The sequence below is a fragment of the Neolamprologus multifasciatus genome, chromosome 12, assembly GCF_963576455.1.
Source record: "Neolamprologus multifasciatus chromosome 12, fNeoMul1.2, whole genome shotgun sequence".
NCBI classification, from domain to species: Eukaryota; Metazoa; Chordata; class Actinopteri; order Cichliformes; family Cichlidae; genus Neolamprologus; species Neolamprologus multifasciatus.
Genome location: NC_140450.1, coordinates 22,989,392 through 23,013,256, shown reverse-complemented (window position 1 = coordinate 23,013,256; position 23,865 = coordinate 22,989,392). Strand labels below are relative to the sequence as shown.

General features: G+C 41.7%; 1 protein-coding gene across 1 annotated transcript in view; it reads left to right on the top strand.

Annotated features, from left to right (window-relative positions):
- trpm3 (transient receptor potential cation channel, subfamily M, member 3) overlaps window positions 1-19,202 on the top strand; it is a 148,448-nt gene extending 129,246 nt beyond the window's left edge. Inside the window, 16 exon segments of the mRNA XM_085181427.1 lie at window positions 966-1,194; window positions 3,800-4,003; window positions 6,219-6,359; window positions 7,540-7,668; window positions 8,253-8,504; window positions 9,791-9,965; window positions 10,419-10,547; window positions 12,160-12,310; window positions 12,823-13,016; window positions 13,172-13,304; window positions 13,621-14,224; window positions 14,227-14,616; window positions 14,619-14,687; window positions 14,689-14,832; window positions 14,834-15,097; window positions 15,099-19,202. Coding sequence (XP_085037553.1) covers window positions 966-1,194; window positions 3,800-4,003; window positions 6,219-6,359; window positions 7,540-7,668; window positions 8,253-8,504; window positions 9,791-9,965; window positions 10,419-10,547; window positions 12,160-12,310; window positions 12,823-13,016; window positions 13,172-13,304; window positions 13,621-14,224; window positions 14,227-14,616; window positions 14,619-14,687; window positions 14,689-14,832; window positions 14,834-15,097; window positions 15,099-15,248 — 3,358 coding nt within the window. The 3' untranslated portion in view covers window positions 15,249-19,202.
- Window positions 19,203-23,865: the final 4,663 nt, after the last annotated feature.

Genomic DNA, 23,865 nt, shown 5'->3' with positions numbered 1-23,865 from the left:
AGTTTTATATATATAAATAATGTATATTGTAGTACTTAGAAGAGCTGGAAGACATGGAAACATGCTGTAAATGATTAATGTAAAGCTGAGCTAAGAGTCTAGACAGGAGCATCTACCTCATACATCAGTATATGTAGGTGGACGCACATACACACATGCCTTCCCTCATACAAACTGACCTGTTTCAGACTAGCTCTCATGGGATGTAAGTGACACACATAAAAAGATCTAATGCATCACCATTAGTTAAGGATGGGCATGTGAGATTGAGGTAATGCCTGAGATGAGCACACACATTTGAAAAGATAACCTTGTAATTGACATATTTGGAGTTAACTTTCCAGACAATATTTGAATTCCTGAGTGAGTTTGTATCATATTCGGCGTCATATTCAATCATATTCAATTATGAACTAAACATCTTTATCCATCCTTTGTACGTGAAGCTGTTAATACTGCCATATATATATATATATATATATATATATATATATATATATATATATATATATATAAAATAAAAAAAATAGTTCATAATTGAATGTGATGCTGTAAAAAATGAATGTCCTGAAATGAAGTATTGTGTAGGATTTTGGAACCCAATTAAAAATTGTGATATAAGCGATGGTACTGGTACAGATGTTGCTTTGAACATCTGAGAAAACTGTTGTGTTTCTGCATGTATTTGTGTTGGCCACATCATATTTCTTTCACTTATCAAAGATATGTTGCATTTAATATTATCCTTGTAAGTCATCTAAACATTCACCTTGTAACCAATTCACACTGCACAGTTTTTATGTTTGTACATGTGTTTTATGCCATAATAATACCCTCAGACTTGGGGCCAGATGGCCAGCAGTGTTATGACCAGTTGAATAAAATTTTCACTTTTAGACAAAGTATATTACTGTCTTGGTTCATGACTCAGTGTGCTTGTATACATACTTTATATATTTTCCCAGAGAGTTTGGCCAGCTGGCTGTGGAGCTCCTAGACCAGTCCTATAAACAGGATGAGCAGATGGCCATGAAGCTGCTGACATATGAGCTGAAGAACTGGAGCAATGCCACCTGCCTGCAGCTGGCTGTAGCAGCCAAACATAGAGATTTCATCGCTCACACCTGCAGTCAGATGCTGCTGACCGACATGTGGATGGGGCGCCTGCGCATGCGCAAGAACTCAGGGCTGAAGGTAGTATGCGTCGGGTAGATGGTTGAGTAGAAGAGTCTGTACATTTAAAAGCAATGTCCTTCTCTAGTGTAAGAGATTCATGGTTGTATCCCCTCAGACTGCCTGTAAAGTAATGAGAAACCTTGTCACCTCCCTGGGAAACTTGTAGAGGTGGCCCAAATTGCTCCAGTGTATCTGCTGAGGAGTTTAGATAGAAATGAAGGGTGTGTGGGGATGTAAAGCAGAGATTATTAGTTACTCTGTAGATGATATACCTGCGTAAGGAGTAAAACCTGCCTGTAGTCAGCAAAGCACATAAAATATAAATATACTGTAACTTTCAAGTAATTTAAAAGCAGTATTGCCATGACGTAGCTTGTCTGTCAGAGTGCTGGCATGCATATTTTTCAGCTATAAGATGGATAATCTGTACGTAGCTTGGTCATGCTTCAGAGATTTTTAAACTCTTGAATATCTCTTATGAGTTATAGGCTGCAGAAGATGTGTGCAACGAAGTGGAGGAAGTCTATAATGAGGACATGATATACAATGATGTAGTTATGTCCTTGTTTCATCTCGTGCACGCAGTGTGCATGTTTATCCTCACTACATACAATTGGCGGAACCATACGAGTGAAAAATTAACGTAATCCAGAAAGTTCTGTTCGCGGGAATTAAAAAGGTCAAATGGGGAACATGCTGAAGGGGCTATGATGAGTCATTGTTCAGGATTTAGAGTGTGTGCTGGACTGTGAGGAGTAGGCAGGTCACCACTGGCGGTAAAAAGAGTACGCTATCCACACCTGCCTCTCAGTTTAGCAAAGACTTACTATTACTATTACTTATCAGATGGACAAATCTGAACCTACACCTGGATTGGTTAACACCAGAAAATTATGTAATATCAGATGTTTCGTGTTCTCAGTCACTTTGGTTTTCCAGGGTGACCAGCGACACTATTTCATAGCAGATTAACATCTTAGGGTGAGTTTATGTAGGTGAAATGATGTACTGTACTTAAAGATCAACCCAGTCAAGGTTGCTTGTGATGGTGGGAGGAATGGCCATCCAGAGAAAAGAGGTTTATTGGACAATAATAAGCTCGACACTGTCAGTGTGATCAGTGCCGGACTGCTGGCTGAACTTCTGCCACAACTTAATTAGTATAAGCCTTCAAAGCCATCTTTTTAGGTCAGAGGGGACGGGAGAACTGAACTTAATTTAGTCACAAAAAAAACCCTTGAAACGGAGTGCAATGTATTTTACATTGACGCTCGTGCAGTGAACACCCCTTTTAAGTCAAGGAAAAGCTTTTAGTTAAGACTGGTGGTTAAGATTTGAGCAATATTTGCTCATGTGGGTCTCCAAGACATCTGGTGGTAGAGTGATAGGCAGGGAGCTGCTCAGTTCAGAGGTTAGACTTATTTATGCTGAAGAGTTGCACTGGGATTTGCTGAGGCTGAGATCACACTCATTCATACACCGAGCGAGGGGAGTGATGGGTCCGGCTTTCTAGTATCTCAGAGCGAGAGGATACTGCAAGTGCTTTAAGTGTGATTTGGCCTTTGCAGGAGAGCGAGAGAGAGAGAGAGCGCAAAAGAGAGATAGAGAGAGCCCTACTAAGGCAAACTCACTGGAGCAGTAAGACAGAAAGGGAAAAAAGTGGAAAAAACAAACAAACCGAGATGCATCAAGGAGTTTGTGAAATACGGAGAGTATCATTGTTAAAAATGTTGCCATAATCATCCGTGTGCACAGCTTTTGAATGTATTTATATCACAACTGGAAACTGGAAAGATTTCAGTGGACTGTAAGCTGTACACTGCTTTCTTTTTCTTTTTTACTGTGAAGCACTTTGGTTTTAAACGTGCTATATAAACAGACTTTACTTACTTACCTTATACATCAGTAAGTAATGGTGCGGTTGCCTTAAACACCCTCTTAAAATCGGGGATACTACCTGCTTTACTGTGATCCTTTTCATATTCTATATTTAATCCATGCCACTCATCTAACCATCTAACTTTACTGACAGCTATTTTGGTAAATTATTGTATCTGTTTTTAATCTTAGCCCTTAACATATTTATGACGAAACAAACAAAAACTAAAATTTCACTCTTAAGAAAAAGATAACTCATTACCCTGATTTTCATCTTTTTCTCCTATTCTTTACTTCCCACTGTGATCGCGTTTGACTTGCTCTTGCTTGCCTATTAGCTGCTGAAGTGTTTACAGCACAGCTGCCCTTTTTTTTATAGCCGCTCCAGATGCGTGTGTCCCCGTCATCCATCTTGGCAGCACAGGATTCTTGCTGCATGTCCTTGTCTAATGCCTTTATAATTGACCTCCACCGTTAGACTAGCTGTTGTAAATACCACAGCTTTGTCATTCAGCGAAGTGCAGATCAGGACACGATTGGGAGGTGTTCTTGAGAGCAAATGCTCTGTTATGTGAGGTTCACATGTGTAAAATAGAGCGATTTTGAAGTTTTTTTTTGCTCCAGAGTCTTTGTGTCCTAATTTCCATGGTGCCTCTCATGAAACTATAGCATAACACTCTGTGATTTGTCACTTCCAGCTCTTCCCTCCACATCCACTTCCTGTCTCCCTCATTTGATCACACAGGTAATATTAGGGCTGCTGCTGCCACCATCGATCCTGAGTCTGGAATTCAAGAACAAGGACGAGATGTCCTACATGCCCCAGGATCAGGAGGCCTACCTGCAGGAGAAGGAGGAGGAGGAGCCTGAAAAACCAGTGAAGGAGAAGGAGGAGGAAGACATGGAGTTCACAGTAAGATCTTACTGTGAGACGCAGTACAACTCCGTGGTGAGAGAACCCACCTCAGCCCTGCATAGTCAGAATCGATACACATATTCAGACCATGCACACACAAACACACACGCTTTGTTCGATCTTAAAACTGCACCCAACCCTGACATTGTTTCCTTTTGTAAATATCTCTTGTGGGCAAGTTTTTAAACAATGTCGGTGCTGTCCACAATGAGATAACGCTACACACACTCAGACACGGATATATGCACACAGTTCTCCACGCACACATATTTGTTTCCCTATTCTGGCCAGCTGGACACTTCCTGCCAAATTGGCCTTTCTGTTTCTCATCGTCTCAGCAAAGACATGATTGTGGAGTTGTAGCGTCTCAGTCTGTCGCCGCTTGTGGGTTCCCTCGTGTATCTTTCTCTTTCCGTCTATCTTCTCCTCTGTTTCTCTCTCACCCCCCCCTCCCTTCTCTCTCATTCTCAGCCCAGCTCTCTCTTTGTTTCTTTATTACTTTTGCTTTCTATCTTTTTTCCTGCAAATCTCTCCCTCCCTCTTTCTCTCTCTCTCTTTCTCTCTTTTTCCCTTTTTCTTCAAGCTCAGGTCTGATTGAGGTACAGTACTGTATGCTAGCCAATTGCTTCCCCTCACTCTCTACCATCAGTGATGGCTTGCTGCAGCATACCACTCAGCATGGCGGCTGCTGAGCATGGGAGGCCCAGGCTTTTGCATTATATAACCATGTCCGCCTGCTGCTGCAGAGCTTAAATCATGCAAAGTCTGAGCACCTTCTCCCAGCTCACAGCAGAAGAGTTGGTCCATCTGCATAGACACAAAAAGTACCGAAGAATTAGAACCTGCTCCATTTCAGTCCAGGTCAGTTCTAGCGACGATGCCAGGATCCAGCTTGTGTGTTCGAATGAAGACTGGAATTTGAAAATCAATTTCAATGCACAAACTAAATCCGTGGCTGTCGCGTGAAGTGGCTGAACTGAAGTTGAATGCCTTCCAGCACCACTGTGCATATTTTCCATCTTGCATTGAGCAAGCCAGCAAGCCAGTGCAAACATTCACGAAACGGGTCTTTTTTTTTACACTTGCAGTCCTTGAGGCACTCTGGCGTTAAACAAAGATTCCCTGCTGCTAGAGGATGTACTTGTAAAGAGCCCCTTCCTGTTGCCCTGGCTTCTGACTGCACAAATGCAGCGTCACTTACTTATGAATCACACAAAGATTCATACATATATACACGGACTGCTACACCACAGAGGGAGATTGTATTTTCGTGATATGATGATCAGATGCTTGGCATAGAACACACTGTAATGGATGTAAAAGCCTGTCTGATAGCTAAAATGCATGTTTAGTGCAGTTAAGGCATGGTGTGATTTACACACTGGCGTCTGAATTTGTTCATCCCGAAGGCCCTGTCTGTGTGTGCCTTGGAGAAAACTTTAGCTCTATATGTTTCACATATTTGGGGCATAAAACAAAATAGAAATCCTCTAGTTCTTACTAAAAGTGCTCCTTTTCCTCTAATTTCATAGAGGTGGTTTTTATGACGAGTCAACCTGTTCAAAGCCCTGGGATGTACACCGACTCCTCATTGCATATTTGAACCATTTAGACCAGCTTTAAAACTTTAAACGTTGCCCAGGTCTGTTACGCTTGTCGACTTAGAATACAATTCCTCTCAGAGGTCTGGTGTTGCTTTGACATTAAGACCATGACCCATAAAAAAGTGGGCTCCGAACCCTCTCTCATGGATAAGGAAATGTGTCATAGATTGAAGTGAGATATCTATGTCTTATCTTTCCTTTTTTCTGTCTTCTTCCTGTCAGTACCTTGTCTCTTTTTTGCCTCCTAATTGTTGTCTGAGACACAATCCATGAGTGTCCATGTCTGCGTAATACTCTGTTACCAGCCTTCCAGCCTTCACCCAAACTCCACCTCAAACACACATTTCACATTTTGGAATGATTGCATTGCTTGTGCTTGCTTCTTTAATTATGATATTAAAACAGTGCTGTAGCCCATAATTTAACCCTCTCCCCCCTTCTCCCTTTTCTCTGTTATTCAACTCTTCCTCCTCCATCCCAAATACTCATCCTCCTATCCATCCTTCCTCTGCATCTCTACCGACTCCTCCTCCCCCACCTTTCCCATCCATCACATTTCCCTCTTCCCACACTCTCCATACTTTAAATCCTCACACCTCTCACTCCTTCCTCCCTCGCTCCATGTGGGGTTTGCATTCGCCCAGGCAATGCTGGGCAAAGTAACCACAGAGACATCCAGAAAGAAGGATGTTGAGGAGGTTCAGAACCGCCACCGCCTTATCCCCATGGGACGCAAGATATACGAGTTCTACAATGCACCAATTGTCAAGTTCTGGTTCCATACGGTCAGTGTCGGTTTCAGCAGCACCACCTACATGCTCTGCTTCCTGTTGCTACTGTCACTGCTTACTGTATTTCTGCAACAGCATCAAAAGCCTCTACTTTCACGCTGCCTCCATTGTCATTAACCTCCTGTTCCAACCTGACATTGCCTGGCTTGACGGTGTGGGAAAGTATAGTATGAAGTAGATCTGGAGGCTGATGGAAGCAGCATTGAGAGAAATGTATAGGAGGATGTGAGGGTGGGTAAGGAATTGAATCACACAAGAAGGCTTTTTATTGACAGTGTGAATATTGACTAAAGTTTCTGGGCCATTGCCACTAGGTTAACTACTACAATATATAAATATTAAATTAAGCTTTGGATTTTTCAATTATCTGTTTCAATAGAGCAGCTTACGTGTAGAATCTGTAACTGTTTATGTATAGCTTGTGTGGTACAGTATCTGCCTATGAGCGTGTGTGCTATGTTTGATTTTGGCTCAATCCCAATCTTGGGTTGCCTCAATTTGCTTGCCCAGTGAAAACATGTCTTTAGTACCGGCAGGGATTTTGCTGTTTATTTATGCAGAGAAAATATTTTCACTGCTCTTTGTTTCATCCTGTTTTCCTCTCTCTGGCTATTCGCTCTCCTTCTCTTCTCTACCCCCCACCGTCTTACCCCACTTCTCCTTTCTGCCCTTCAGGTTAAAGAGAAATACTCTGTGGTGCCTTTCAGCTATTGCAGATGTGTTCTCTGAGCGAAAATGGAGTTTTTAGTCTTGTTCCCAATTTAGATTTATACCCATGACCTGATGCGTGCTGTCCAGGTTTAATAATTAGCTCTTGTGTGAAGCAAATGTGCATGTGTAGAATGAACATTGGTAGAATGCTTGTTTTGCAGATGGAAAAAAATATGCATATAAAAAGAAAGCCAACATGGTTTTTTAAAAGATTCAGGAGACACATAATGGAGGTACCTTGACCCCAAATATCTTTTATCAAAGCCTGAAAACTGAATTAATGGGAGTTGCAATGAGGGTCAGACCTTCACTCAATATGTGTTTAATTTGGGCAAACCCCCTTTCACTGAATCTGTTTGCAGTGAGATAATTGATCTTCATTCGTGTAAAGTTTGCTAATGTGTCTGAAGCGCACAAACTCATAACCATGCTGATTTTTCTCTGCTGTTGCATCACTATGCAGATGGCATATGTGGGCTACCTGATGCTGTTCAACTACATTGTCCTGGTCAAGATGGACTTGTGGCCTTCTCCTCAAGAGTGGATTGTTATCGCTTACATCTTTACCAATGGCATAGAGAAGATGAGAGAGGTACAATAAACTATACATGTAAACCTGTAGAGACCTCTCTAAGCAAGTCTTCCCTACCCGCCAGCCAACTGAAGACCCAAAGTGTCTCCGGCAGCTTATTTAGTGAGTTCAGTGGTGGAGGGCAAAGGCTAATCATGATGTCCATATCATCTAAGTCTCATAGCAAATAGGTAAAATGTACATATATCAGAGAAATAGAAGTAAAAGAGTGTTTCAAAGGGGAGGAGAATGGTAGTGGAGATGCAGGCAGGCCACAGAAATGGGAAAACCATGAAAGCAAAAGAGCAAAGTGAATAGAATATAAAGGTATGTAGCCTTATTATGTTCGTCCTCTGTGGCTTTGTTTTTACTGTAAGTATATGAAATGCATTCATCATTGTGTCAGCTCATTCTGAGCTGTTAGATTCTCCGATAGGTGAACTCATGCTGCCCTCTTATGGTGGTTGTGATACAGTGCATTTTTCTGTTTTTAGGGTCACTGTTTATTTTACCCTTTACCGTCTGTATTTAATTAATGCCATTTTCTGTCATCTCTGCATTACAGCATCTACATTTCTGTTCATTTTCCTCTGATCTCTGTTTAGATCCTGATGTCTGAGCCGGGAAAGTTGTTACAGAAGGTGAAGGTGTGGCTTCAGGAGTACTGGAACATCACAGACCTCATGGCCATCCTCATATTCTCTGTCGGCATGGTGCTGCGTCTCCAGGAGCCACCGCTCATGAGTTATGGACGGGTGATTTACTGTGTCAACATCATCTATTGGTACATCCGGCTGCTCGACATCTTCGGAGTCAACAAATACCTGGGTCCCTATGTGATGATGATCGGCAAGATGGTGAGAAGAGGCAGGGGAAGTCAACTCTGTGTGTTTAGGCATCCCTCTTATAATCTGCAGTATTTTTCATATTTTCCTTCCATTATCTGACCTTCATTTCTATCTGTTTACCCTCTGACTTTGCCCAACATGATCTATACTGACTGTAACAGCTTACTGAGTTTGATGATTGCAAAGGTTTAATCTGTAAGCGGTAAACAAGCTTCTGTGCCTCATAACTTTATTGTTTGATCATAGAGAGCTCAAGATCAGAGCCGATGCAGACATGGAGATAAAACAACGGGGGGAGGGGGATCAAAGAGCCAGTTCTGTATCTTTCTGATCCTCGACCATCCTGGGCATGCCCCTGTTTACCGCTGGACGCAGACTCTTTGATATGAAAATCAGCAGTTAGTTAGAGTTACTTAAATTGACAGTGATTTACTCAAATAATTTGCATATGTGACAAGCAGGTTTGAAGTCAAAGTTGTTCACAGGCATGAACAAGGTTTTTTTTCTGGCTCTGAACAAGCGTCAGGGGACTGACTACACATGCAAGCACTTCCTGTCCACATACAGTAAAGACAAATGAGTGTTTCACCTAATTTAATATAAATCTTATTAGATTTATCTTATTATCTAAGTGACTGTGTCATTTTTTCATTACACCACCACTGCTTTTACTTGGGCTCAGGCTTAACCATCTTTTGTGCCATCTGAGGTGCCAAGCACTTATCTATGCAGGCTAATAAAGCTAATAAAGAAATGTAAAAATTGCATTGTAGTTACAGCCAAAAGTATCAACCGTGTTCTTACTAGTTTTGATGCTTTATTCTGCTTATAAGTATGCCTTGCACTTTTCTTTCTTTTTAGTAATAACAACTTTGGTGACAGCTGTAGCTCCAAATTTGCTTTAACAGGGTATCTGTATGCAAGATGAGCGACAGTCTGAGTGCATCAAAAAAATGCACAAAAGTGTTCGAAGGATAAATAAGCCCAAAGGGAGAGTGTCCCCTTCCGCACTGAAAGTGCTCAGAGATTGCTCTAAATTAAATGCATTTTAAATATTGACTTCAGGCTTCGTTCCACAACAAGTTAAATTAAATTTCAGTTGACCAACTTAGGCTGGGAAGAATAGTAATCAAAAAATGCAAATGCAAACCAACTGATTTTCCTGCAGTGACAGACACCGCTCATTACCTATTTCCCCATCCAGTGTCATTATTTTCCACATATCCTGTCCTCGTTTTCTCTTTCCTTTAGCCACTCACCTCTTCCCTTCTCCTCTTCCTCTCTCTCTCTGTCAGATGATCGACATGATGTATTTTGTGATCATCATGTTGGTGGTGCTGATGAGTTTTGGGGTGGCACGTCAGGCCATTCTCAACCCTAATGAAGACCCATCCTGGATGCTAGCCAGGAACATCTTCTTCATGCCTTACTGGATGATCTACGGAGAGGTGTTTGCCGACCAGATTGACCGTAAGTTCAGGGGCGAGAGTGTAAGCTGTTAGACAAAATGCGTTTTTGTAAGGAGGAAGGACGGAAGCAGTATGACTGAAAACACCAGTCTCAGTATGAAATTAGATTTCATTTTCACTCATTTCTTCACAGCTTGAACTATTACTTGAAGATGTTTGTGTGTGCGCGCGCATGTGTGTGTGAGTGTGTGTGTGTAACACATACATAATAAAACTGTTTTCCTCAGAGACTAATTGCATCTGCAGTCATGTAGAGAGAGTGACATTCTGACTCAATAAATTATAAATAGACTGTGAGAAGTGTGTATGTGGAAATGTCCAGAGAGCGAAAGTGCGTTTTGTGTGCTGCTCCGTTCTTATCTTTTTGTGTGGTAGTATCTGGTGGTGTGTACAGAATGTGAGGAGTGGCCCAAAGAGAAGAGATCTGAAATAATGTTTTCATTCTTTGTTTCAGATATGCATAGTAGGAAGGTACAGCAAAGGCTGAATGAAAAACTCTGGCTGGTCGAAAATTACTTACGCACTCATGGAACCTGGCGTAATAATGGTCCATCCCACATTGCCCAATGCAGTCAAAATCCCAGTAAATCTATAGCTATAGAACTTAATTTAACCACATCTACCTCTCCCACCTCTCCTTCATCATCGTCACATTAATGCCATGTCATGCCCACTGCTACCACTAGAGGACCACTTGATACAAAAGTGTGCATGCAGCTCCATGCTCTAAGGCTGAAGTTGCCCTCATGTGTTGGCATCTTGGGTCAGCTACTGAATATCAGCAGTGTTTTCTACAAACAACAGAGCGGATTTAAAAGAATCCAAAACTCCTGATTCCCTGACACTATCAGTCTTCTCCAGATCTTTTATTGAGACAACTAGTAGCTTGACCTAAGGCCATATCCTGCAAGCAACTTTAGACTCACAAATTTTTGCACTGGCTGGCAAATGGTAATGTTACATGGCAGCAGCACTATTCAAATGTGTCTGGTCTTTGTTTTTGGTAGGCTTTCACATCAAGAGGAAATATCAAAGTTTAAATTTGATATTCCTTTGATGTTTCTTATCCTCTCGTTGTTATTCGACTTTTAATTCGTCCCATTTGAAGAAGTGACCCTGCCATGACAACTCCATCTGTCACATTAAACCATGTCACCCTCCCCTTACGCCGGCTCAGCTTCTCACCGAAGCAATTGCAACATTGGAGAAATATTTCAGCCGATAAATCCGACATTTAACGTGACTAAGCACTCAGACTCAAACGCTAATACGACATCACGCAGGAATAAAAACAAAAGCATCCACACATCAGCACCACAACATATTTATTAGCCACCTCTCATCATCTATAATCTGTTTTTTCAAGTGGTTCAGTTGTCAGAGTTTTTAAATCCAAATTTTTTGGAAGGTTAAAAAAAATTAAATGGAAAAATTACTTCAGTTCTCTGTCTTTGGGCTGCATTGCGTGAAACAATTGAGCACCAAGCAATGATGAGTATGAGTAGAATGAATCTCAAAAGCAAACAAACCAACAACAAATGCTGAATGTTCCCCAGATAAGCCACAGCAACTGAACCATCACAGATGGAAAAAACATTCTAAATACATCTCAAATGATTCAGAACAGTCAACCATTGCTGAATGAAGCTATGGCTCGCATATGTGACAATATATTTTAAACACGGACGACATGTTTAAATATATTGTAAACGCAAACTGTGGTGACACATGACAAATGTGGTTTTTTTCCGTGTATGTGTGTATTTTGTTATCAGATGCACATCTGTGTACATAAACCCCTACCATTATGATTTCCACTCTCTCCTACCGCCACTTTAAGAAAAGAAGCATAATGATGAATTATGCTTCTTGTTTGTTTGCAAAATAAGGAAAAGTGCATTTTTTTTTTTTAAGTATTTTGAGGTCTGCTTGTCTCTTTTAGTTGATCGAGTATACATTTAAATGTTTGATAGTTTCTTAAATTTTCTTAGTTTTGCTTTATTTTAATTCTGATTATATACAGTATCATCTGTTTGTTATCTGTTATTATGTGTCTGCATGTATTTCATTTATTTTTCATGCAAAACTTTCTTCTGAAATATTATTAATGATGAATGGATGTCTTTATCTAAAGATATAGTTTGCCTTCTACTAACTTGTTCGCTTGGCTGTATTTATTTTGTGGTGATGTGCAGCCCCCTGTGGGCAGAACATCACTACAGAGGACGGTGTGGTGGTGGCTCTGCCTCCGTGCAAGACGGGTGCTTGGATTGTTCCAGCGATCATGGCCTGCTATCTGCTGGTGGCCAACATACTCCTGGTTAACCTGCTCATTGCTGTGTTCAAGTACGTAAAACCCTCCAATAGTTTTAGCTTTTGCACTTTAAGTAGACACCGCAGTGTTTTACAAATGCAGCGAAGCACAAAACTCAGTTATTTTTGGCTGCATGAAGGCAGAAATTATTTATTCTTGTCCTCTAGCTCTCATAAGAAAGGATCACAAAGATGAGGATTCATCTTAGCAATATTAAATTGTTTTTATTGATGTTTTTTTCCCTCATATTCAAAAAAATGGCATCACATGTAACTTGTATTTGGGCACTTCTAAGAGGCTGGTAGCATAATTATAGTATCACAATGGGATGGTGCTTTTTCCACATGGACATTATCAGACTAATGGTCGGTTGCTGCTCTTTTATATAAGAAGCAAATGCAGTCAGTCCTCTTCTCTGCATTAGTGTTATTACAAAAAAAAGCAGACAATATAAGACACAACAGTTTAAACTGAAGGTTTAGTCAGATTTTCTCCTCAAACTTATTTTAGCTTACAGCAGATGTAATCTTGTGATTGTCTGTAGTAATACATTCTTCGAGGTCAAGTCCATCTCCAACCAGGTGTGGAAATTTCAGCGCTACCAGCTCATTATGACCTTCCATGAACGTCCGGTCCTTCCTCCACCTCTCATCATATTCAGCCACATAACTATGGTCCTCAAGCACCTGTGTTGTCGATGGCGCAAGCATGATGACGATGAAAGGGACTATGGACTGAGTGAGTTGCACATATACAATAACAAGCTTTTTGTAATAGAACTCGTTACATTTATTCCATTTTAGTGCAATAAAAGTGTCTGCTTATGAAAAAAGAAATCTCTTCAGTATTTCTGAATAGTTAGCATTAACACACTCAATCCCTTTCATCCACAGAGCTTTTCATCACAGAAGACGAACTGAAGAAAGTCCATGATTTTGAGGAGCAGTGTATAGAGGAGTACTTCAGAGAGAAAGATGACAGATTCCACTCCTCCAATGATGAGAGAATCAGAGTCACTTCTGAAAGGTCAGACATGGCTGCACTTAAAAGCGGTGTCCGTATTAAAACCATCAAACAATAGAAATATAGAACATATTTCAATACTCATTTCCATTTTTCTTTTTCTGTACAATGGCCAAGAGAGCCCAGCGCACTCTAGCAAAAGAAACTAAGGGCAAAGAGAGAAAAGAAGCTGATCAATCTGATAACACAAAAGTGCATTTAGAATTTCCTTTGGCGTACAGAAATGTGTAGCTAAGAACACACACTGTTTTCGCCTCTCTACTCTACCCCCTCCAGTGCTTTTATGATGTTTTTCTCTCATTTCTGTCTCCTCTGTCAGGGTGGAGAATATGGCGATGCGTTTAGAGGAAGTCAATGAGAGGGAACACTTCATGAAGGCATCACTACAGACTGTTGATATTCGTCTGGCCCAAATGGAAGAGCTAATTGGACGAATTACTGTAGCGCTGGAGCGCATGACTGGTGTCGAGCGCGGGGAGGTCCAAAAAGCACGTTCTCGGACTTCGTCTGACTGCACAGACTCTGCATACATACTCCGCCAGGCTGAGTGCCCTGAAGCCGCATACATTCTCCGTCAAAGCAGCTTTAACAGCACAGAGGGGAACTGCTACCGCCTACAGGAGGCTCTAGAGGGAACAGCTGAGGGTTCCATGTCTCCTCCTTCGCCCACTGGCATAGCAACACGGACCAGAAGTCATTCATTTTATGTTGGAGCTGGTCGTGCTGCTGAACGGGGAAGTAGAGCTGAGCGAGCTGAAAGCTTCTTCAAAGATCGCTCCCTCAGTCTCCACAGAGCCAACAGCTCACAATCTGTGTCCTCAGCTGCCGGCCCCAAGGAGTCTAAGCCCCTCCCACTGGCGACGTTATCGGTCTCCCAGCAGCACCGTCCGTCATCCTGCATTGATATCTATGTCTCAACGTCCTGAAGAAGGTGGGGCCTGCGGAGGTCTTTCTAGATCCTCTCCGTATGGTCCCACCTCTCCAGAGAGACTCCTCGCTGCAGTCAGATATAATAGAGACGGTGCTGCCTGGAGGCCGGGAGTTCAGCAGCGCTGCCACCAGCGGTTTGGGCGACAGGCACTCGGAGGGTGGTGCAGGTAGCAGCGGAACTGCTGGAGCTATGTTTGATGACAGTGCTGCAGCTGATTTGTCATTATGCTCAGCACATCTCTTACCAGACAGCACTTTACCTCCTTGGGATATGGAACCATCCCCACCTCCCTCAGCAGGGCTGCTTGAACGTTCTAAGAGCAGCCGCTACCTCTCTACCGCAGGCACGGGATTCCTGGATGAGCCTCCTCTGGTCAAGTCACACAGAGCCTCATGTTTACACCAAGAAGCTGTTATAGTGGGATTGGGGCCGGAGTCCAGGTAAAGGCCGCGGAGTAACACCAGCATCACTGACTGCATCGATACACGCTTCGTCTCATCTCCATACACCCCCGCAGAACGCTCGCAGTCACCTGGAGGTTCCACTTCATTCCCCTTTGATAAGCCGTCGGACGTTGGTTCCTCTCATCCAGAGAGAGAAAGCAGAGCTTAGTCACACAGAGTCTGATCCTGAGGACCCTGATGACCTGGTTCCACCCCCTGATACCCCTCGGCTAGGGGTCCTAGGTGGGCCCAGTGGGGCCCCTCTCTGCTCCCCCTTCTCCAAGCTGGAGCGAGCAAACAGCTGCTCGTCAGACGACTCCCATCCTTCACTCACACTGGCTCCTCCGCACCGGAAGAGCCTGTCGGTGAGTGAGAGGATGGAGAGAGGACCGGGTCTGGGGGCAGACAGGGGGCCTGGGCCTGGGGGGGCGGGGTCTGGCAGGAACCAGAAACCCCTTCCTCAGGAGCAAGTCTGGAGCAAGGCCTGACACAGCCAAAACGGACAGCCTCTCAATGAGGAAGCTGGCAGCTCCGTCGGCTTTCCGCAGCTTCGATAGACAAAACTACACGTGACGAGGATGTGTAAGTGCACTTGCACACTATTAGGACCAGAGAGGAGTATTGTGAGGGCCGAGGGCTAAAGTGATAGCAGGGTGAAGTTGCCCTTAGATGCTAATCTGGACGAGATCTAAGGTTGTTTTTTTTCCTGCATTATATCTCAGATTAGAAAAATGTATTCATAGTCAGTATTGAAGGGCAGCTTTACTCTGAATCATGAATCTGCAGAGAAGGATTGGAGATATAGGGGTCCTACTGTACACCAGTCAAAACAAAGAGCTATGAATCTAGACTAGTTTTTACCTCTTGTAGCTAAGTAAACTCTCAGTTTTGGTGTTATGGCAATGGAAGGTGTATTCGTACTGTATGTCTTTCCACCCACCACCTTTACTTCAAGTAGACATCTTTCACTGTGTTACATCACATATCAGTCACACTAGTCACACACAAAGTATACTGTTACTCCTAGCAGCTTTATATGGTAGACACTGTCAAGTCTGAGAGGCCAAGGGAGAGGAGAAAGAAAGAAAAGACACCCACCTCTTTTGCCAACATAGAGTCATTACTACTGCAAAACCTTACCTTCAAATACATTTTCCCTGCTTCATATAATCCTAACTCGCATAAACTCAACCCAGAAAGACACTAACATTTCTGGCCACTTTGTGAAGAGATCAGAAGTCTTTGGACTTCACTGCACTTCAAATTACCTCTAAGTACTCAATCTTTCACATAATAAATAAATATTTCATTTTTGAAGGATACAGTTCTTTCTCTTCTGTTTGTATATTGTAGCATCAGAGAGGAAACGGCTAAAGCACTCATCTTTGCCAGAAGCAAAGCAGCATTTGAACACACTGCAGTCAAAAGTCAGCATGCCAACCATGTATCTCCTGCGGCCGTGCTTGAGGCACTGTCCTGAGGCAATCATGTAAGGGCATGAAAGAGAAAGGCACTCTGCGTATGGTGACCATCCTCATGTTTATCCGCGCACACACTTGGTCAGTGAAATCCTACATATCACTTGGAGAGATACCTTAGTTTATACCTGACTCCAGAGAGGCTTTTACAAGTGCAATTGCAATAGATGGGGACAAGGGGGCGTTATGAGCCCTGTGTGAGAAGCAACGCTTGCTGGGCAAACCTGATGTGAAACTTAGTTGCCCGCTACCTGACACCAAAAATCTTTTCACTCCAAGAATCGTAGCTCTCTTGTAGCCCAGCCCTCTTCCTTCAGGTTTCGGCAGTGGCATTATTTTTGAAATGGTTTTTACATCCGCCTGCACCTAACAGATCCGTCCTTCATCTATCCAATAACTGTCATCCATTTGTTTTTTCCTCCTTTCATTCTTTTTTAATTGAATTCGAAGCAGGTCACTGCAAAAAAGAGGCTTATTTTAAAAAAACACACAAAAAAGCAGTTGCCTAATACTAAAACAAATGTTGAAATAAGCATACAAATCATATTGAAGGACCTTGAATTTATTTCTGATTGATTTATATTTGGAAAAGCTTCGGAATGAGTTGCCAAGTATACACATTCTAGCTGAGATTTATTAAGAAAGGCATGCATTTTAAAGCGGCATGAAGGAGGAAACATAGGGTCATTAATATTAAAAGATGAAAGCCAGATCAGTGTTTTTAAAAAAGTTCTCATTTTTTTTATTGTAAAGAAAGAAGTCTGAAAAAGAAGATGTCTTTTTCCGATAGCTTTGTAAAGACAAAATAGCTTCAATCAATAGAATTCTTACTGATTTTTAATGTTTGTTTTTATATTTTCTCACTCTTATGATTCAGTTTTAATCATGTTGCTCTTCTTTTGAGATTGATTCTATTTATTGACATTTTCTTGCTCCTTATTGATAATTGCAGTAAATGCCTGTTTGAATTACAAAAATCAATATTTATATCTTCTCAGTGATATTTTTGTCGAGTATTTTCTAATTAAGCTTTTCAATTTAATAAAAGATGACCATCTACATGCACTAAATGATGATGTATTATATTATTTATTAAATATATAGACTTGTCTGATATACTGTACATTTCGATCATATTTAAAGTATTTAAAGTAGTTTTTATTGTATGTTTTATCAACCAGCTTATGAGAATTTTCTAATGTTGACAAGGCAATACATAGTTGCCAGTATACCAAACTTAGGGTGCCTTTTGGGCATGGATGGAGTATGTGGGGACTGAAGTGATTCATAAATCTGTGAATTTCCTCTTTTAATCTTTGTCTTCTGCTGTCAAGAGGCCAAAAAATCAGTGGTTGTTCTCACAGACATTTGTTGTTCTCTTTGGACACATCTGATGTACAGAGTGGGGGAATTGTTGTTATCTGTAAACTGTATCATTGCTTGTATGGGTATTTATTTGAATTTCTTCACCAGAACACATAAAAGATTTCACTGACAACAATAGCTTTGGAGGATAAGAAAAAAAACCAAACCTGCGCAAGAAAACGAGGGTGAGGATGTAATATAAACAGTAGGTGTCATTGCAGTAACTGGTCTTTCTTGCTTGAATTGGATTAAATCATGTGGTACTACCCAAATCTAATGATCCAGGACTGTTAAAAGCCCCCAGGTGATGTCTCTTAATTTGTAAGCTACAAAAGACATTAAACAACTGTGGTCCTGGGCAAAGCACCACACCACGTGACCAGTTACTTTTCTAGGTAGAATCTGGAGATTGTCCCTTTAACCTTGTAATCACAACAGAAGTTGCAGTTAACCCCAATTGTGTGCAGTGGCTGGATGGCAAACCTAAAAGATGAGAGTTTTAATTTCCTCAACACATATGTAAGTCATAGCATAGTTTAAAGATGAAGGTCAGTGCTCAGGGACAACATTACCCCAGTGATGCAAGATGGAAAGTTAATCGTTGAAAGAAAGAAAGAAAGAAAGAAAGAAAGAAAGAAAGAGTCCAGTATAATCACTGTGCTTAATGAGTCTAACCCAGAATCTTTTTGATCATAGAAAAACTATATATTTTTGTGTTTAGGTGTTCAGAAATGGCAATACAATGCATGAATGTCTTCATACCTGATCAACTTGTTCTACCACAAAAGTTGAAAACACCAACAGTACAAACAAAAGTGAGGAATGTTTTTGCAGTCATGCTTAGTTGACTCTTGCATTTTGAACCAAACCGAACTCTGTCAAACCAACTGGAAACACGCTGAGTCACAGCTGTTGCAGACGGGATTAACTAGGCAGAGGTCACCTCAGTCATTGCAGGGCCAGTCAGAAAACAAGATGGCCGCGTTGGAATGAAAGTTTATGCCCTGCTATTTGACCTTACATTCTCTTTTATTCTTTCCAAAGTTCCTTATCCTCATATACGAGAGAGCATACATGTCCAAGGCATGTAGAAACTCATTAAGGTTCGTACATGGTTGTGTTTGCGATATGCTGACAAGACTGTTGTGGAAGGTACTGACAGGAGGCATGCGTGTGTGCGTATGTTTGTACGTGCGTTTAATTAAACTGCGTGTGAATCGGAAGTGTAGATGACACTAATAACTGGGAGGCATGCCAACACAACACAACCCAACAGAATCTTAATGTACAGTATTTTTTAAATATTTTACTACACAAGTTTTGGGGAATCATGAGCATATGTGATAATAATAATCAACAGATTTGCTTCCCTCCTATGAAACCTGTGACTCGTAAGCTTTAGAGTATCACGCACATGTTTTTTCTGCAATAACTTCTGATGTTGTTCGACTAAAAGGGACTTATCCCTCTACTGGTCACACTTTATTTAATGTCCTTTAAATGCATGCAGTTCTTCCACTCAGAGTGTACAGAGATGATGTGTAATGATGACTGAGAGAAAGATAGAGAGAGATTATAATATGAAATTAAAGTAGTGAGTATTTGGATGCAAATACAAATCTGTATTCTTCAATGTGAATAGGATCATGTCTGGCATGCATTGTTAAATAAACAATTAAATAGATTTGTGTCTTGTCTGTTTTTAATTCACGTGGATACTCAAGCAATGAATAACAGCACACTGAGTGCCCTCACCACTACCAGCTGCTTTGGATGGTTTACCACAGGTATTTAAATGCATCCATCTGCACTGCTCCTTGCATCTTCACCATTAACACCCACCTTCCACTTGCCTACCTGTGTTTTGCTTCTACTGACTTTCTCCCCTCTTCAGAAAAGGAGAATGAAAGTTCCTATACTCGCTACACATTATCCCCCAATATCTGATTGGGACAATGATTTAAAATCTGAAGTTAAACGGCTACAGGAACATCAGCATCTTTGACTCCCTTATGATGCATCTCACCTCAATTTTATTTATATGAAATTAAATCACAACAGCGGTCACCTCAAGGAGCTTGCCCACTGCGCAAAGTGACATCGGCGTGACAAGTGATAGATCAATATAGACATGACTTGCACGTGCACCTGCACGTCTATCCGACATCCAGTGTTTGGTGGGCGATATTGCAAAGACCTACAGTAGTAGAGTGAGAAAAGCAGCCCGGGCCTATTGCTCAGGCTACCCTTAACCCTCTTAAGGGAACCCAGGCTTCAGGATCCAGCCCTAACTGAGCTTTATCAAAAGGAAAGTGTAACCTTAAAAACAGAGTGTCTGTCTCCTGAATCCAAACTGGGAGTTGGTCCCACAGAAGAATACCTTGAAAGCTTCTAGTTTTAAGCTGAAACGAATAAAATAAAAAATAAAAAAAAGTCTTTGTAGAATACATAAGGCAACAAAGGCTCATAAGCACATCAAGTTGTTCTGTAGATATGGCAACACAACCCTGCATTGACTGTCCTTTGTAAAACTTCTTACACTGCCATAAAAACACAGCCTGGAACTGGTCCCAGAGTATAAATGGTTTTCACACGCTTTCTTCAGCTGTAATAGAAATTCTTCAGTAAACAGCTGAGTACTGAGTACTTGAATATATTTATGTCATATTGGCCAGGGCCTGCATGACACCTGTGGTTTATACAAACGTGGTTTTACATATTAACTGTGAAGGTTTTACACTCCCTGCCGTGCCCGCGCTGTGCCTGTAGTCCACCGGCTCTCCTCCAGTCTTCCGGGCTGTGAGAGTTTGGAAACCGGGGAGGGGCGGGGTAGCCTATATTAGCACAAGGGAGAGGGCCAGCAGTGGTGCGTCAGCTCATACTCCGCACGTGGAAGGGAACATTTTGTACTGAGATTATGCGCGCGCCCTCTTCCTCCTCCACCACCTCTCGGTTACATGACACGCACGCGCTCACACACTTTTTAAAAAAAGCAACCTTTGCCGCAATCGACGTACAAGACACCACAACAACATGACCCAGATGCACCGTGCACTATTGAACTCTTTGCACGTTAGTGCGAGGAGGAAGCGCGGAGCAGCAACTGCGGCAGCCGAGGAAGCGCCTCCTCTTCCCCAGAAATGTTTACAGCTCTGCTGCAGGACGAGTGGGAGGGTAGCTGCAGAAACTACACTCGTCTAGTCAAGACCCTTGTTTCAACCAGATTTTTGTTCCTGGAAATCTGGGGGTTCTGCTGGAGCAAAATGGGGCGGAGTTCCAGCATGGGGCGATCGTGGAAAAAGAGCAAGAAGTCCTTGTACAGTTTTATTCTGTTATGCAGAAAATAGAACTTATTGTTACAGTGGGGCAAAAAAAGTATTTAGTCAGCCACCGATTGTGCAAGTTCCCCCACTTAAAATGATGACAGAGGTCAGTAATTTGCACCAGAGGTACACTTCAACTGTGAGAGACAGAATGTGAAAAAAAAAAAAAAAAAAAAAAAAAAAAAAAAATCCATGAATTCACATGGTAGGATTTGTAAAGAATTTATTCGTAAATCAGGGTGGAAAATAAGTATTTGGTCAATAACAAAAATACAACTCAATACTTTGTAACATAACCTTTGTTGGCAATAACAGAGGTCAAACGTTTACTATAGGTCTTTACCAGGTTTGCACACACAGTAGCTGGTATTTTGGCCCATTCCTCCATGCAGATCTTCTCAAGAGCAGTGATGTTTTGGGGCTGTCGCCGAGCAACACGGACTTTCAACTCCCGCCACAGATTTTCTATGGGGTTGAGGTCTGGAGACTGGCTAGGCCACTCCAGGACTTTCAAATGCTTCTTACGGAGCCACTCCTTTGTTGCCCGGGCGGTGTGTTTTGGATCATTGTCATGTTGGAAGACCCAGTCTCGTTTCATCTTCAAAGTTCTCACTAATGGAAGGAGGTTTTGGCTCAAAATCTCATGATACTTGGCCCCATTCATTCTGTCCTTAACACGGATCAGTCGTCCTGTCCCCTTGGCAGAAAAACAGCCCCATAGCATGATGTTTCCACCCCCATGCTTCACAGTAGGTATGGTGTTCTTGGGATGCAACTCAGTATTCTTCTTCCTCCAAACACGACGAGTTGAGTTTATACCAAAAAGTTCTACTTTGGTTTCATCTGACCACATGACATTCTCCCAATCCTCTGCTGTATCATCCATGTGCTCTCTGGCAAACTTCAGACGGGCCTGGACATGCACTGGCTTCAGCAGCGGAACACGTCTGGCACTGCGGGATTTGATTCCCTGCCGTTGTAGTGTGTTACTGATGGTGACCTTTGTTACTTTGGTCCCAGCTCTCTGAAGGTCATTCACCAGGTCCCCCCGTGTGGTTCTGGGATCTTTGCTCACCGTTCTCATGATCATTTTGACCCCACGGGATGAGATCTTGCGTGGAGCCCCAGATCGAGGGAGATTATCAGTGGTCTTGTATGTCTTCCATTTTCTGATGATTGCTCCCACAGTTGATTTTTTCACACCAAGCTGCTTGCCTATTGTAGATTCACTCTTCCCAGTCTGGTGCAGGTCTACAATTCTTTTCCTGGTGTCCTTTGAAAGCTCTTTGGTCTTAGCCATGGCGGCGTTTGGAGTCTGACTGGTTGAGGCTGTGGACAGGTGTCTTTTATACAGATGATGAGGTCAAACAGGTGCCATTCATACAGGTAACGAGTGGGGGACAGAAAAGCTTCTTACAGAAGACGTTACAGGTCTGTGAGAGCCAGGGATTTTCCTTGTTTGAGGTGACCAAATACTTATTTTCCACCCTGATTTACGAATAAATTCTTTACAAATCCTACCATGTGAATTCATGGATTTTTTTTTCACATTCTGTCTCTCACAGTTGAAGTGTACCTCTGGTGCAAATTACTGACCTCTGTCATCATTTTAAGTGGGGGAACTTGCACAATCGGTGGCTGACTAAATACTTTTTTGCCCCACTGTATGTTATTTCTGTGCAGTTGGCTTGAATCCTACTCCCTCATAATCCTTGTTTTTCATATTGATTCAACACAGGACATATGAATCTATATGAGCTATATCTCTATATATATATCCATGCAGCAGAGGGGCAGTAAGCTTCGTCTGAATTATGTATTTTTGTTGTCATTTACATTGTGACAGCCGCCAGCTTGGTATGTAGGCTATACAGTAGTATGGGGGTCACACCAGCATAAATCATGTTTGTCACCAGGCAAAGTTCAAACCCATATTTTGAGAACACTGAATCCTGTCCTATAAAAACGAAGGACCATACTTCTCTGTGGGTAAACAGAAAAACAAAACCAAGGAAGAACATGTGTCCAACTATTGACTACAAAGTTCAGGTCAGGGAGAACTGTCAAGAGCTCACATTGCTCAATCCCTGCACCCCCTAAGCTGAGGATTTTCTAGGAACTTTGACCAGAAGTGAACCACCCCCTGCACTTTTTAACTAAAGGGGTCTTATTTCACTTTTAAGTGGGCTAGCAGTATTATACTCATTCCTTTTCTTCTTTTTTCTTTTTTTTAAAGCAAACTTTTAAGAGACAGTGGGAAACATGTAGTCTGAAAATGTTGAGGCGCAAGGGAAAGGTGCTGCCTCGTTTAGTTCATAGTGAATAGTAACTTGGCAGGATTAAGAAACACATAGTTCTAGGGTGAGCGTAAACTAAGGAAACTATCAGAATGTAAACATTAAAAATGTTTTTATAAAGTCACGGGAAAAAGTGTGACTGTAAGAAAAACAGTAGCTTTATCTTAGATGTCTTTATCTCATGAAACAAGCTTACATGTCAATATTTCAGCCCTCTAAAGTGGAAACACGGGGGGGAAACTATAACCACAAGCCATTTTTTCCATACATAACAGATGATTCATAATTTTACATAGCCTATATATATATATATATATATATATATATATATATATATATATATATATATATATATATATATATGCAAGATCACAAGTGTTTTAGGAGGTCACTGAAGAGTGCAGTGTTTTGGGGTTGTGCTAATTTAGAGCTAGTTTATGGCTGTGAAAATGAGACATGGCGTGTGGTCTGTCATCAGCCAACAGCCATCATTGTGGATTGTTTGGTCTGGACATAAGAAATAAAATGCATGTCTCTTCCTTTATAAGGCAGGTTTTTTGTGTCATCTTTAAAAAATAATAATAATCTGCTGGCTCGTGCTAAAGCATGCTGTATGTTATTGTGTAGGGTAGGAAATTACCAGAAAAGCTTTGACTGTAAGAGAATGACAGGGATGATACTGAAGTGTTTTGTACACATTACACAGGTCAAATTAGGTGGGATCACC